Below are 16070 nucleotides of genomic sequence, written 5' to 3'. Positions count from 1 at the left end.
TTGTTTATAGCGGTAGATTTCCTAGCACATATATCCTTATCAGCTGTGATCGCATCGATGCTTTATGTGAGCGGGTACGTTCGGGGATCGTCAGAAAATTGGATTGGGGCTCCGCCAAACAAAGGAACATCGGTAGTACGCAACTACATGACAGGCAGCTTTAGAACTCAGATAATGCCGTATGGTGGGATGTGAAACATTAATTTCAGCAATAAAATGCCTAAGCGCGTTTGCCACTTACATTGAGGGATGTAACAGTCATCCGCACTTCTTCCTATCCTTTCTGAAAAGGTACATAAGAGGGTGAACTATTCTTCTGATGGCTTCCGTACGTACGTCATGTCACATCAATTTGTAACATATCCCTGCTTAAGTCCAAGCAGTTTTGTTCAAGTGCTTAAATAACTTTTAGATAGACTATATCGGACCAAGGCCTGTTTTTTTTAGTGTGACATTCGCTACTAATGCGTTTTGGGGTGTTTGTGTCTTTATCTGATAAACGTTTTTAAACAACAATGTTCATATCCACACTCAAATGGCAGCCTCAGGTTGTCATAGTCATTAGGTCTTTGACCTTCGTTAGCCAGGGTTACCCATGCCCTTTTTTGGGGGGGGGAGGGTGATAATTTGCCGTCTAGTTGCATATTGTATCGGTATTATTCATTCTGACACTGGACATTGCCGGTTTCCTACGTGTCTGTGACGTTTTGGCTCCGAAAGGTCATCTGTCGGATGCCCGCTCGAGTGCCACAGCTGGTTTGTTTTCCTTTATATTTAGTCATGACGGTATCGCTTCTTCATGTGCATGTGGAATTTTACTACGGAAGGCTACCACAAGTCAATGCCCTGGACTGACTTTGTTTGACGGCGGCGCGACTACTGATTTCTTCAGACTTAACTTCAGCATCATCCAATGATGGGTTTTTGGACCCAGCATCACGACAAAGCTGTCATTCGCTGACAGATCCAGCCAACAGGGCGGCTCGCGAATCATTTGCAAAACTTGGAAAAAATGGCACATGAATTCAAACGATTTCAACCTTGGCCTCAAATTATGAATCGAACCATAATAATATATTGACAACTCCATAAGCTACATAATGAGGTTTTGTTTGCCTCTTGATCTCCATTCGGTCCTGACAGCGCGGGGCGCAGGTATCTGTCTCTCTCCCTCGCCTTTTCCCTGTGCGCGAAGCCCTTTTGGTACGAGTGACAAATACGGTTTTTTAAATAGCAAAAACAAAAACAAAAATAAAACAAACACACGTTTACCTTGCTGATTTGAACCCAGGTGCATGCTCAGCAATGGATCCGGGTTACAAGTGATTGAGTTCTCTGAACATGGAGCATTCGCGGATGAACGCTGCCTCGCTCAGCAGATCCACTCGACACGAGCGCAGCCACTGCGATCTGAACCACACAAACCTAAACAACGCTATCTCGGCCGGCTCTCCGCAAGAAGCCCGCTCGATTCCGATTGCATTCCGCCGGGTTGCATTTCGGGTCCCGTTCGCATGGTATCGCGGCTGGCCGAGCCTGGGCGAACAGGAGCCGAACAGTTCTCGGTAGGCGGCGGAAAAAGCCACCATCGATCCAGACCAGTGTCGCTCCACGCTCCACCCTTAATGTTGGACGTCCGGAGTGTGGGAAGAGGAGGGGATGCGGGGGGGGGGGGGGGGTTGGAGCGCCTACATACCATGACTCAAGCGCATGTGACTGGCGTGGGCGACCGGCAGCCTAAATCCCGTGACCAATGTGCGGCAGCGGCGGAGAGCCTGACGACAAGGGACGCAGCCAAGAGGAGAGGAACCAGGGGGTCGTCGTCCCCACCTGGGCCAAGAGGTTTACACTTGAAAATGGGTCATTTTGCAGGATTTGGTGGGTCAGTAGTCCCAACCCACACTATTCGGGATACATCTGGCATCCCCTAAGGATAATTTTGGCAGCGCCTGTTAAGCATCCTTAGTAAGCTTCGGAAATTGTTAAAATGAGCCCATCCATTCATGGCTCGCGAGGATACTCGCATTTCTTCACAAAATGACATTGACATGTGGAGGCCATCAAGACTGTCATGTGTCATCAAGTCATTTTATCTATTTGTGCTATTTAACTCAACTGTGATGAAGTAAGTATTTGTAGTTAAAACATTCATGAGCGCTTCGTGCCGCCATTGTTGTGACCGCCTTGCATCGATTTTCGCCCGTCGCTCAGTGCCCACGTGCAGCTGCACCCCGCGCAGACTCCCGCAGCTGACACCGGACGCGACCGGCGGGGTTTGCGTCCCGCCGTCGGCAGCGGCCCTGCGCCGCTCGCCACTTCCGCCACGGCCGCGCCGCAGCTGTTGCCGCCGGCGCGGCTTCCCACCAGCTGCACATAACACGCATCCAACCGCCGCCGAGCCGCCGCAGTAGAAACGCCGTGGGCGTCGGCCACGGATATGGGGCATAACGCTAGCGGCGACGGCTGACTGTGGTCGTTGCCGGGCCGACCCAGCCGTCCGCTTTTGTTCCGGCTTTCGGTGACGCTGTGGCGTGAACTGACCTCGCTCGGGTGCAGCCGGCGGGCGGCGGACGCCTGGTCCAGTCCGGTCCCGACAACGCTGTGGGCATGTTCTCGCGCGCGCGGCGTGAAGTGCTCTTGACATCGGGCAGCAGAGGGACGCTCACGCAAGATGCTGTCTCCTCCAGGTGGCTCCGGCACCCCAGCGGCGGCAGCGCCATGCCTTCCTCCGTGGTCAAGAAGGAGACCAAGACGTACACCAAACGCTCACCAGATGTGAGTATTCCATGTGGGCATAAGTCATGTTTGGATTTAATGTCAACCTGGCCCTCGGAGCACCGGTCACTTTCCATTGTCATTCCGAGTAGGATTTCAGCATGAAATTCGGGGCGGTGAATTCGCGCCAGGTTCCCTCGATGCGCTTTCCGACCGGTCTTTAACGTCCAAGCCAACCAAAGATCTGCGCATCGGCATGTTTTGCGAACGTGATGCCATTCAGCCGTGCCGCAAGCTTAAACACTCCTGGCTGGACTTGTCCGGAGACAGCGTATCAACAAGCCATTTCACATTGCCTGGTGTGCTGGAGACGGCCATGGCATTACGTCATGTCGTCTGCTGCGTGGACGAAGCGCGTCATGGCCGCCTGGCGCTCAGTGACGGCCGAACCGCTGTGGAGATGCAGGGTAAGCCCGAATTTGTCTCATTCCCTCCCATACACCGCTTTTTTGTCTCATTTCTTTCTATCTATGCACTAGGGTTAACGTGAAATGTTGCCTTGGAGTTAGGGAGGGGCAGCTGCCGCTGCCCCACCCCTTATCTGTCGTTCCTGCCGGCGGCATTGCTGTGCAGTGGCGGGCCATGCGCCCAATGACCTCCCATTCGCTTTACGCTCTGGTAGCTCTTGCTCTAAATTCGGGGCGGTGAGCTGGTCTGGACTGTTTCAAGCGCGTTTTGGCGGCACAGCCGAGTGGGGAAGGGAGGGATGCAGCGGCGTGGCCAGGGCTTGGCGTAGGAGGGGTCAAAACGGGTCATAGGTGGGCTTTCCAGCCAAGAGGACCCTGTTTGTGGCTTACGGCCCTGTTTTGTTGATTTTTGTGACCTTTATTTGGCATTGGTACCTATTTTGATGCCTCAGGGTCTGGTTGTATATTTCGGAACCCATGCGGACGTTCCGAGTTGTCAAAGGAGTCGGGGTATTTGGTCTGAGAGGGGCCCCGGCTCCTCCAGAGGCGAGGTATTGGGTATGACCCGAGAGCCCTCTTGGCCACGCCGCTGGAAGAGCGCCACATCAGGGTCTCACGGGCGTTGTGGGTCTCGCGGCGAGTCGCCGCCGCTGTGGGCGTGTATATGTATACAGTATAGACGGTTGGCTGACGGTGTACGCATACCACGGGCTGCTGGGCGTGCGGAGCGAGGCCTCGTCCGTCCGGCGGCGCGTGACTGTGCCGTCACCAAGGCCGGCGTACGTGGTGGTTAAACAATTGCTGCCCGTGCCGTCGATGCCTGCCCGGGCCACACGAGCGCGGAGCTCTGCTCTCATGGGGAGGGGCTCCCGGGTGCGGTGTGGTGGAGTGCTTACACGGCGTCACGCGGGTAACTTTCAGTGATGCTGAACAGATGACAATGGAATGTGATTCACCATCCCTCACGAGATAATGATTCATATGGCCAAGCGTCGCGTGAGAACCTGGGCACATGCACCCGTTTGGAATAGAAAGCGTCAATAGGTAAGTCAACTCTTGGGTGTGGCCAGCGTTGTCCGAGAACGGTGCGAATTGGCACGACTGGTTTAATCGACGAGAGTGCGGTAGCACAGGGTAATATAAGATACGAGAAGTGTAAAGGGAATGCTCCACTTTTACATGGGGTTTTGAACTGAAATACCCTCCTTGAGGACCTTCTGATGCAGTTCACGGCCAAGACCCAACACCTTCTGGCTCTTAAATTATACGCCCGCAAAAGTACGAAAAGGTTTATGGAAAGATTACTTCAAAGTCACCTTGGCATTTATATCGTCATAGAAACATTATACGATTGCCGTTATATTACAGGCTGTTTTCTGCTCATGGCCAAAACAGCATGGGCGCTAATACATCCGCAAGAGCGATGATGCGGCACGTATGATACAATTCGCGGAAGGTGATTGGCTGTTAGTAAGATTGCGCTGCTGGATGCGTGTCGCGAACGCAAGCGTGAGCACTTTCGGGTTGTGCGGCACTGGTCGCCAACAGGGCATTTTTCCTTAGTTCTAGGCCATAGGTCAATGTTATAAGAAGAGAGGGCCATTGTCTGCAAAAAGTGCAGCAATGAAAAAAAGAACGACACTCTCCCGAATGTTATAAAAAAAGAAGACGCGTCCGCAATTTTTTTTCTCCTGCTGGCGTTTTTTTCTTCTGCTGGCGTATTTCTTGCAGACGGCTCGGTTGACGCCTTGTGTACCAGAGGGAAGAACCATGCACGGGTTTATGGGTTTAGCAAGGCATCATAAAATTAGGGAAATATTAAAGTAATTTTAGATAGGTGTTTTTTATTAAACATTTAACACACATTGTAAGACAAAGTTAAATATTGACCAAAAAATTGTGTCCAACAAGTGCAACCTCTTGAGTTGTGTTACCATGAACCCCCGCTGGAACTTTGTTTTGAAGGAAACTGACGGTGAAATGCGGTGTTATAACCGAAAATCTCTGCGGAAATTGCGAGAAAACCTGCAATTTGATAGTTCTACGGGCTGTGCAGTGTGGGATCACACTTATTTGGCATTAGAGTGTAGATCAGGCGCCTGGAATGGGTATGATCACTGGTGGTGCATGCCAGTGGCTTGTCTTGACCTTATGTGCTATATGGATACCTGCCTCTATCTTAAGTTTTGCATTTCAACATGACAAGGAGTTATGTCGGCAGACTGAAAGAAACACTAGCACCCATGCTGTAGGGGTGTTCAAAGGCACTTCTCTACTTCATTATGATCTTTCCAACATTTTGAACCTATTGAGGTATTACAGCGTGTAATTAATCCATTGCATGTCATTATTTTAGCAAGTCATTTAGGCAGTAGGGACAGTTTAGTGCAACTCATTAATACGCATGCTTGGTATAAGCTCGCATGATACGGCTTTGCAAAATTGTCCTTCACGGAAGAATTATGGAAAGATAGTGCTGTATTATTATGGATGCACACACTGTACAAATTTTGTATGCAGACAAGCATTTCTTGTGGGTCAACGCTGTCATAGTCACTGCAACTTTAGTGAGATGCTGGGTACTAAGAGCATTGCTGGTGTTTTCTTGGATAGCACTTAATAAAAATTTTATCATGAGCCTTGTGTGCACTGGCAGCTTCATTACTTACTTGCATTTCGCCCATATAACCATAACTCCATGCGCTTGTCATGTGTCCAGCGTTGTGCGTCAGCAGGTTTACAGTGCCATTTAACTACCTGTAGTATTTTCTTGTTATACATATGCTATTCATGTTTGTAGCAGCCTGATAGCTACAGCATGTTGCATGTCTGTGGAAGCAGAAGGTGTGTTTGCATCTGTGTCACCTATGTTTTGTGGATTCCCAAAACGGGCGGAGCAAGTGATGTCACTTGATGGTTATGTGCTTTGCTGAAAGTCATTTGTATATTGTATCATGGGTTTTTGGTCAGTCGTTTGTCAGATGCGGAGCTAATACAAGAATGCACGCATGACCCATCTTTTCATGATGGAATTTGTTATGAAAGCAGCAGGGGCTGCAGTACAAAAAATGTATCATTGTTAATTATGTCATGCCATAGTACAGTACTGAGGTAGTGCCATGATGACGCTGTTGACTCGTGCAGTTCACAGTATCCCACATTTGTTGACCACTCTATGCCAAGCCCATGAGATCACAGCTTATAATTTATAAAGGACTGGTAGCAACTGACTTGACAACACCAAATGGAATGCGGGAATGCCATCAGCGGGAATGTTGTTGCACAACAATGGCTAAATCAGGGTTAGCTAGTAATTGCATAAATAACCATAAGCAAGAAAGACATTCTTGGTAGGGCTCAACATTACCATCATCACCATAGCAATAACAATGTTTTGGCAATCAGTTCATAGCAAGGTTACATATTTATTAATTGTTGCACACATTTGCATTTACAATTGCAAATAATGAAGACAGCAACTACCGTGCACATCACATGATATCAATGTCAGGACTACAGCACTGCAGGCAAGGACAAGTCGACAATACAGTATTGACATTCTCAACAGTCCTGGGCAGGTTTCGGTAAGAGGTTCATGATGCTATATGACAGTCTTCACAGCATATCGTGCTTTGATGTTAGTAATCTGCCCTAAGAGGTGGCGTCGCTACGTTGCGTTTGTCAGACTGCCCACCAAAGCTTCTCTTACGGCCAAGACAAAAATCTAAAAACAAGCCATTCAGTGATCCGCCACCCAACCCAGCGCCCGCCCGAGAATGGCCGGTTGGCTTCAGCTTTCGTGCGTTTCGAGGTATTCTTGAGATCTGGCAGCCAGATGCTGCCAGGTATTGCTGTCGTCACAAAACGATTCCACGACGCCATCAAACAATGACGTAATGGGGCGCATTTTTCCAAATTTGAAATTTTGCTTCTTATTGCCGTTTTTGAACTTTGACAGCTGAGCAATAGTTACAACTCAGCTTTTCCCATCACATCTGATGTTTATCTCAATATCCTCTAACGTGGAGCATTCCCTGTAATCCCAAGTCACTGACAGCCCGACAGAAAACCCAGCGAAACCGCAATTTAAAAAAGAAACTGGGCAGGCTGCAACAAGCCATGTGTGCTTAAACGAATTTGTAGGATTATTCCCTTGTAATCAGAGGCTGTTTACTGCTGATCGGCAGCGAACTCGAGTTCAGCGGAGGACTTTTACTGGAATATTTTGAACGCTACATTACATCACTATACAGCCGCCTCCGAGCTCGCCTGACTTTTGACGAGCTGCCCGTTACTCGTCATAACACAAGCGCGTTGCCTGGGACGCAAATTCACGCCTGTCACACATTGATCCGCGTGTTGGACGCCCTTCTGACTAAGCTGCCTGGACAAGTTCAGCCCCAGTTCTCAGAAGCCAGAAGCCATTCTGGACCCATGCGTTCCACAAGTCATAGTTATAACATAAAAGGAAAATGAACGAAAACGAAGCGAAGTATTGACCAATCCTGCTGCACATTACGCATGGCCCTTCACGCTGCCCAGAGCTCACAAGACGCATCAAAGGAAACAGGGGAAAGACAATGGGTGACGCGGACTCGGTCGCCGGAACTTACCTCGAACTCGAACTAACCGGAACTTGACGTAATGACAGCCAATCACGGGTCACGACGTGCTGACAGCCAGCTACGGGTCTCGATGTGCTGACAGCCAGTTACGGGTCTCGATGTGCTGACAGCCAGCCACGGGTCTCGATGTGCTGACAGCCAGTCACGGATCATGCCGTGCTGACAGCCAGCCGCGGATCATGGTGTGCTGACAGCCAGTCACGGATCATGGCGTGCTAACAGCTAGTCACGGGTCTCGATGTGTCTCGATGTGCCGACAGCCAGTCACGGATCGCGATGTGCTGACAGTCGGCCATGGGTCCTGCCACCGAATGCGGTCAGGGAAGAACAAGGCCCGAGCGCTGGGCGCTGCCCCGGCCGTTTCGCCCAGACCCCCTCCCCGTCCCCATCCGCGCGGGGAGGGGGCGGGTAACGCATGCAGGATTTGCAGCAGCAGGCATTGGGCCGGCTGAGCCAGCGGCCGGGTCGCCGCGGCGGCTGACTCGGCGGTTCGTTCTGCGCGCTCTGTTTACGCACGACAGATAGCGCGAATTGATGGGCTCATTTGTGTGGTTACCCGACGAGCCGTCTGTTACTGCTGGCGGCCATGCGAAGTGGTCATTGTGGGCGTCTGTTACTGCAGGGTGAGGTGCTGACGCGGGCGTGAGGGTGTGGTGTGGGGTCGGGCGGGGAGTACGCGCTTTACGGTCCGTCTGTTCGCTGTTGTGTGCTGCAAGGCGGCGCGTAGGGTTCGTGTTTTGACTGAAATGTTCATGCGGAATGTATAGTTAGAGTGATGAGAGCAATGCCATGGTGTTGAATCATATGATCGGGGGAGGGATATCGAATAGGCTTGGCTAGTTCATTACCTTCCGTCCTTCAAGTGACAAGCATCGTCTTGCGATTAACGGATGGATCCGCGCCACTGTCTGGTTTCCATCAAGCTAATGATTGTCGCGTGCGTCTGATTCAAAACGAAGCCGGAGGTTTTATGTCTTTTTGGTTTATTTCTGGACGAGAGGAAACATTTCCAGTACTTTTGATATATAATAGATGCAAAGCTCCAATGTTTGTGTGGTTAAGATGCCTAATTTGCATGCATGGAGCTGGGTGGCCCGAAGTCGGTTCATGTCAGTTGTGTAGGGTGAAGTATTGTGAAGCATAATTTATCATGTCTGTCCAGCGACTTAACGCAATGTTCCCTTTTTGAGCCCACGTACGCCTGTTAATCGTCGCAACTCAACTCGTGTCTAGCAGCACTTGAGCTGAAAGCCCTGAAGGCTTCCGTTCTCGCGTCCAATCGTTTTTTGTCGCAGGCGTTGGACCAAACAACTATGATCTTTACTGTCATGTGAGATAGCGCATACGTGTTAGACATCTGCGGGATAGACACCTGACAACGCAACTGACATCTGATGAGGCTTGAAGCCTGATTGTGACAATCAATCTACAACCAACGGGTTGAATGAAGCAGGCTTGGCATCAGCGGGCTCCGCAGTTTTGAGCTCCTTCAGCAACTATTAACCTTGACGTTCATCACGTTGAATCTTATCCCGGGCTTTCACGCAGCGGAAGAAAGCCCTGGATGTTTGCGCCCATTTTTTCACCTGTCATTCACGCCTGTGGATAGGCAGCGGTGTGAGCAGCCTTGCAAATGTGTGCTTTTCGTGTGCCTATCATGGCCACCGCATAACCTTGGGACACATGGCCTGCGATGGCTTCCGACTCACCAATCACAGCTGATGTCATCCGTTATCCGTTGCGATAGCTTCCGCCGTTTTATGTGGCTTTGGAAGATAAGATGGCGTGCAGTTGCGTTATTGCTCGCGATAGTCGTTCAGCTGTGTCACATGCGTCAAGTATGACGACGAATGGATTGCGGAGAATAAGTTGTGCAACAAATGTGAGCAAAATATGGCCGACGCAAGGCACTGATACATGGCGTGATGTCTGAGATCATGTTCGTCTGCATGGTTTGGGCTTTTTCGCGTTTTCGATGTTTCACCCGACAACGAAACAATAAATCAATGATGAGGCGCTCTCACCTAGGCCATTTATATACGTCGCCAGTTGTTGGCTGATCGCTATCCTGCGTGCACGGTGTTTTCTTTGAAAGCAGGTGTCCTTGACTAATCAAGGTAAAGTATTAGATAGTCATGACATTTTGATCGAGCAAGAAACACATTACGTATGAGAAATTCGCACAGGGAATGTCAGGGATTGAAACCTCCCCTCGACGTGTTGCCAACTGATGTTAACCTTACTTTCAGCAGACGTGGGTGTAGATCCCAGAAATGGATCTCGCATAAGATGTCTAAATCGAAATTGATCCTGAATCGTGAGAGATTCCTCTAAGTTCCAAGAGTTCCTAGATCCCAGGCAATACTTGGACAATTTTAGAACGACCACGGACTTCCATTTGCCGGCTAGAATAATGTTGCTGGATCCAAGGAGATCCCCCGGCATGGCTCCATACGAATTCATCATTTTATGTGAATTATTATAGACTATGGACAATCCGGAATGACTATCAGCCCAATGTCCAACTTCCAGTGGGTTTGGAAAATTAACGCCTACCGTAAGTCAGGAGACCATCTACCCACTGTGGAGAAACCTGTAGAAATCATTAACTTTAAGTACAATAAAGCTTAAATATGGGCTCGGAGCAGAAACATGTCTTTCGTTAGTAATTAATATATGTCAAGTGTGGGTAAAGTTATTACATCAATGTCGTGTTGTCACACACTTTGCAGCTGAGTACAGAAGGCTCTCGTAGACAATTTTTTTGCAGCATTAGCATTTCCTTAAAAGTATTTTACGAACGCTGAATAAAAAGTTATTGAATTGGAAATCAATGATAACAGCAGTCCTTTTATTTTGCGTAAAAAGCGGAGCTAGTACTCAAACGTAGTCGTGGTATCAACTTAAGATCCAGGGCATTTCAGTTTCATTGGATACATGTCCGAAGTGTTTTTGTTCGTGCTTTGTCCTAACTGTTTTGTGTAGCCAGAGTGATGTACAATGGTGGCGAAATAAACCAGTTGTTTAAGCCAGTATTCACCAGTATTCCTCTCCGTGGGGTCTGGGTTTGATCTCCAGCTGACACCACGACCGCTGGGCGAAAACGGTCGCAGTGATCACCGCGGGTTTGGAAGTCACACCGCAGACACGGGAATGTAAACAGCGGTGTCTCTTTGTTCTCGGACGGCTCAGACGCGTTGGGACGACGTCTGGCAGTGCACAAAGGACCCAAGCTGTTTGCGCCGCCGTGTCAATAAAGAGCTACCTCTCGCCGCAGTGCCCGCGGCATAGTTCCGGGCATGTGGGCGTCACGTACCAATGGCATCCCCACTGCAGCTGCTGGTAATCGATTAAGTGCAATGAGTCGACACCCGTGGTGCAGCTCTCTAGCGAAATAGCTCGGCAAGGCTGAACACAGATTTTGTTTTGGAAATATTAATAGGCCTTCCACAAGATTTCTGGGGAACACCGTATTGTAGGCCATCTGTCGCGATTTTCTATACTCCCTGAATGCTCCCCGCTGCCACGCGCCGGTGCAAAAACTTAAATGAGTTCTAGGGCAAAGCGACGTCTTTCATCAGAGAACTTACCTAAGTTGACCAACTGGCTGTGACGTGCTGGTGCGGATTGTATCATAAATCGCTCATTTGTTATAACATCGTGTGTGTGTCGCTGGCGTTGCGTCTCATTTTCATGTGTTGCGTGTTCTGTGTTCATTTATGCAGTACGTACTGACGCGGCGCTAGAATAGCCACTCGCTGGATTTCGCCAAGTTTTTCAAGTTTTGCTCTTCACGTCGTTCTGAAGCAGGCGACTTCCAGATATGATTTAGAAAAAGCTACCCGCCATTCCTATTGAACTGATTCCTAGATTCTAGTTGCAGATCAATCAATAAATTAGCAAACTAATCCTGGGTCCCGAAAGTTTCTGGCGCAAAATGTGTGTTGTGAGCTCCAAGTTCGTATGCTGGCAGTTATTGAACTTCATCATGCTAGGACGGCCTGGTTAAACGACATTATTGGCTGGACTGTAACATTTATAGATCAAAACACACGGAGCACGCTCAGAATCTTTGCAGACACTGCCACGAAATATGTCAGCGTAGTACATTGTTCGAATTCCTACTTTCTAATACCCTGCAACCAGTTCTTCGCTAAAGTCTTCACCAAACACGGGAAACTCAAGTCGTTTAACCAGTACCTTCTGGCATATGGAAGGTCTACAACTATAGTATGAGAAGGCTTAACTCATAATGCAAAAAAGAAGGAGCTCAACGCCTTTCTTGCTCATATCAGCAGCAGAATGTGTAAATAGATTTGGGATCTCGAAAATCCTTCGTCTCATTTTGTAATGCATCCAGGACCCCAGCTTAGGTGGTATCCAGGACTAAAAATCCAGATCTCGAGCTCAAAGTTCAATTCCGTGGATTCGTGCAAAGACCTACCTGAATAGGCATGAGTGCCTTGCCACCATTCAACTGAATCTCACCGATGCTGCAGGAGCCCGGCGTGGAGATCATCACGACCGAGACGACGGAGACGATGGAAGATGGCTCCACGCTGACCACGGTCAAGACGACGAAGAAGGGGACCGGCCTCGACACATTCCACAAGGAGACCAAGAAGGCGCTCGAGGACAGCAAGCGTGAGATCTGAATGCCTCTCTGGGGCTCTATTTGCTGCTGTGGAAGTGTTTTGTAATGTCAGGCCGGGCTACAAATTGAATGGCCTTTTTTGGCAGCCGGCCTTAGCAGCTGCGGCGGGAATTACTATATCATGCGTTGTTAGCAGATGTAGCGAACCTGAAAATCGTGTGCAGAGACGGTACCTGCCGGTAGCACTGTCTGATAAACGCCAGGCAACTAACCATATCATCATTATCTGGTGGAATCCTGCCAAATCGAAGCACGAGACGCGATAACGGCAGATAGCGTGCCTATGATCACTTTGGAGTGAGCCGTCTTTCGGCGCTAGCTGGAACTCAAGCTTGCTGATGCATATGGGTATCGATATAGCGGAACCGCCCATTAACCCTGTCGTATTTGTGGCAGTGGCAGTTGGAGATGAGTTGCTGACTGTAGATGGGATACTTACTTTGTTGGCACATCATTGCCTGCAGCAACGATCTGCCTGGGAGTGCCGGTAGTGTAGTGGTTAACGCGTCTGCGTTAGCCACTGCGCGTCTGGGAAACCAGAGGTACGGGGTTCGATTCCCCGCGGTGCCCGCCCCTCCTGCCAGGGTGAAAGGCAGGCAACGCCATATAGCCTCAGCAGCTGAGTACGTATTAAAGCCCCAATGACATGGCACACAACGATCTGTATCGTATCACCGCACGCCGAAAGATGCCAGGGAGAGCCAGACGCACCGTACGTTGTCATTTACTGGGAAAAGGCCATAAGACGGTCATGCTTAACTTATCTTCGTCATCCAAGTGTGCTGTTTATTTTGTGGCTCCCTGTTCCCCTCCCCCGGGTCATCAGCTGAGGCCCAGACCGAGCCGTGTCGTGTCCGCAGACGGAAGCCGGCGCCGGTCCTCGTCGTCCTCGTCGAACGAGGGTCACGGTCGTCACCACCGGCGGCACCGCAGCCGCAGCTCCAGTGCTGAGAAGAAGAAGGGCGGTCTCCTCTCCCGGTTCAGGCGCAGCTCAAAGTCGCGCAGTCCCAGCCCAAAGGCGTCCAGCAAGGCCAAGAAGGAGGTACAGCTCCTGGGGTCTGGGGCTGCGTTCAGAGCTGTGTTCTCGGCCTTGGAGTAAAGGATGCGGACTGGTAGGCTGTCGGCTGAAGTAAGGAAGATGTTTTAGGATGTTAAATGCAGGAATTCAAGCTTAGAAAATTAATTAAGTAGTTTTTTCTGGCCCCGGCAAATCGCCTTTTGTCCTTCGCTGGGTGGGAGCACACATGCTTATTTTTCGCTTCCAGTGGTTCTATTCGTGATTTTGCCTCATCGCCATTTTGCTGCCGATTGAGCCAGCGTTACGAATAACGAAAAGGCGTAACGAGATGCCTAGGAGATCGAAGAATGTCTATTCGGATCAACCCTCAGGTCATCTTGCACCCTTGCAGATATGTCGCAATTAATGCTCATGATGTGAACAAGTGGGGAAATTGCCACATTTGGCACGACACTATGCTTGAGTGAGGTTCAGGGTTCGTGACACGGAAACGATCAGTGTCGAAAAGTTATCACAATTCACGAAACTTGTTTGAAAGTCGAAAAGAGCGATGCGTGTATAGTTCACATATAGAAAACGCTGCAGATTTTCAGAAATTACTCCAAAGCTCATTAACTTGTCAAAGGCCAGTGGCCAATCGTTAAACGTGCGCAAAAGAAGTCCTATAAGCTACACCAAATATGATGGCGCTGTCATCCGACATGCGCCAGTAATCTTGGAAAAGCTGTTTGGCCGGAGAAAGGGGGGGGGGGGGAGAAATCGAAGGCATGGCAGACAAAATGTCGCAACGCAAGTATCCTTGAGTCGTCACTTCTTTACGTTTTTCAGTGCATGACATGTGGCTCATGACGCCTTTCCTCTAAACAGACTAGAACACACAGTGGTTCTCGGCCTATCTCTGGGAAGATATTTGATTTCCAATACGTGGGCTACTGAACTTTAAAATGCTACTTTTCATCTGCATTCGTCATGAGAAACATGCACAATGCACAGTATTTGATGCAGAATCTGCTATTACTTAAAGCGCGAGAAACCGCTAGTCAGTGTCCAAACCATGCTGCAAAGAATCATTTACGTGGCTGCAGGTCATTCAGTGAGATTGCCAACATGCATCTAATACTTGATCTAGGCTTAATCAAGCATATACATGACTCACTTTGTGCGTCAGGAGTATCCTCAGCCATAAGACGTGTTACTGGCCCATTGCACATCATTTAGATATGTTTGAAAAACTGGGATGGTGCAGAATTTTCCCTCTTTATTAATGCGAGTGTGTCCGGATTATTCGCACATGCAGCCAGTGCCTGTTTCTTGTGCTGAATCGGAATATTTGTAGTTTTTCATGTGATATATAGCGGGACGAGCGAAGGAGCCAATAGATGGAAAAGATTGGGGCCAAATCGTCGTAGCATCTCAGCATGCAGTTGCTCGACTGTTGTAAAATTCAGCAATTTGCAGTGACGCGAACCTGATTTGTACACATCCATGTTTGGTTGTACACACATTACGAAAAACCCTGCTGGCGGAAACAGAGTCAGCTAAAGCATTCGCACACCTGATTATGGACGACGGGAGTGGGCCTGTAAGTATGGAAAGAGGCTAGGCGTTCGCTAGCCGAAAGCATGAGCTGATGCGTGAACGATGTCATATGTGTGACCAAATGTTTTCATAAATGTTGCACGGCTTGTCATCGGAACCCACGTCTGTGAGGCCTCAAAGCGTTGAAGGTGTGGGGAAGGGGCCTAAAAAAACAAAATCCAAAGGTCTTAAAAGACGTAAGTCTGTCACGCAAATTGGAACTGAGGAGATCGTAGATCAGATTGAGACCTACATCTGCCACCTGGAACGTACAATTGAAGATCAGCGAATATTCATCAAAAGTCTGTTGGAGGAAAATCGCACATTGAAGCTCAAGCGTAAGTTACGAGGAAAAATTACTGAGCCAAGGACATCGTGTTCACTGGAGGATCATCCAGGATCTTCAGATCATGTGAAAAATGCTGGCCCAAGTCATGCTAAAGAACGTGTCCCGGTCAGCAAAAACAAAACTGGAGGAAGTTGTAATCCTCAACCGTTGTGGGGAAAGAGCCGTGCACTTGGCAAGCAGGCAACTCTAGTAGACAAGCTTATGGAGACCGGGTATCATGCAACTCAACGTAGCCCCAGGTACGCACCTCGGCACAAAAATTCATCTCCAGCGCTACCTGTAGCTTCCAAACATGCCAGTGTACCGAAACACACAGTGAGCAATGTACTACCTGGTCCAGGGCATCGCCAGCAGGCGAAAGCGTCTACCAGGCAAGAAAAGGAGATACTAAAGCAGGTGCAGCGAAGCTGGATACAGCAGTGGCTTGACGAAGAAAGCGACGACAATCTATGGTCCGACTACTGATGACATAACACCCCAGTGACGTCAGAAACAGGCAGCAGCGCGGTCAAGTGGTCGCCGTGGAGAAATGGAGAACTGTGTGCATGGTTTGGACGCGCCTGAGTGCAACATCTGTCAAACAGACACTGGAGCATCGTGGACCAAATGCACATCACGTCCACATTATAATCCTTCGCGCATGAAGAGTTGGATAACCTCTCCC

The 16070-nt window shown here is 49.3% G+C and overlaps 1 protein-coding gene across 4 annotated transcripts in view; it reads left to right on the top strand.

The window, feature by feature from the left end:
- Nucleotides 1–16070, top strand: part of LOC119100753 (DNA topoisomerase 1) — a 32958-nt gene that overhangs the window by 8579 nt on the left and 8309 nt on the right. For 3 of the 4 annotated variants that reach the window (XM_037223870.1, XM_037223871.1, XM_037223872.1), the window contains exons 2-4: nt 2688–2775; nt 12307–12451; nt 13322–13503. In XM_037223870.1, coding sequence (XP_037079765.1) covers nt 2719–2775; nt 12307–12451; nt 13322–13503 — 384 coding nt within the window. In that variant the 5' untranslated portion in view covers nt 2688–2718. Of the gene's footprint in view, nt 1–2452; nt 2776–12306; nt 12452–13321; nt 13504–16070 lie in introns of those variants that run through there. The other variant, XM_037223869.1, reaches the window with a different exon arrangement.

This window comes from Pollicipes pollicipes, unplaced genomic scaffold (assembly GCF_011947565.3).
Source record: "Pollicipes pollicipes isolate AB1234 unplaced genomic scaffold, Ppol_2.1 Scaffold_4881;HRSCAF=5763_pilon_pilon_pilon, whole genome shotgun sequence".
Lineage (NCBI taxonomy): Eukaryota > Metazoa > Arthropoda > Thecostraca > Pollicipedomorpha > Pollicipedidae > Pollicipes > Pollicipes pollicipes.
This window is presented reverse-complemented; position numbering and strand designations above follow the sequence as displayed.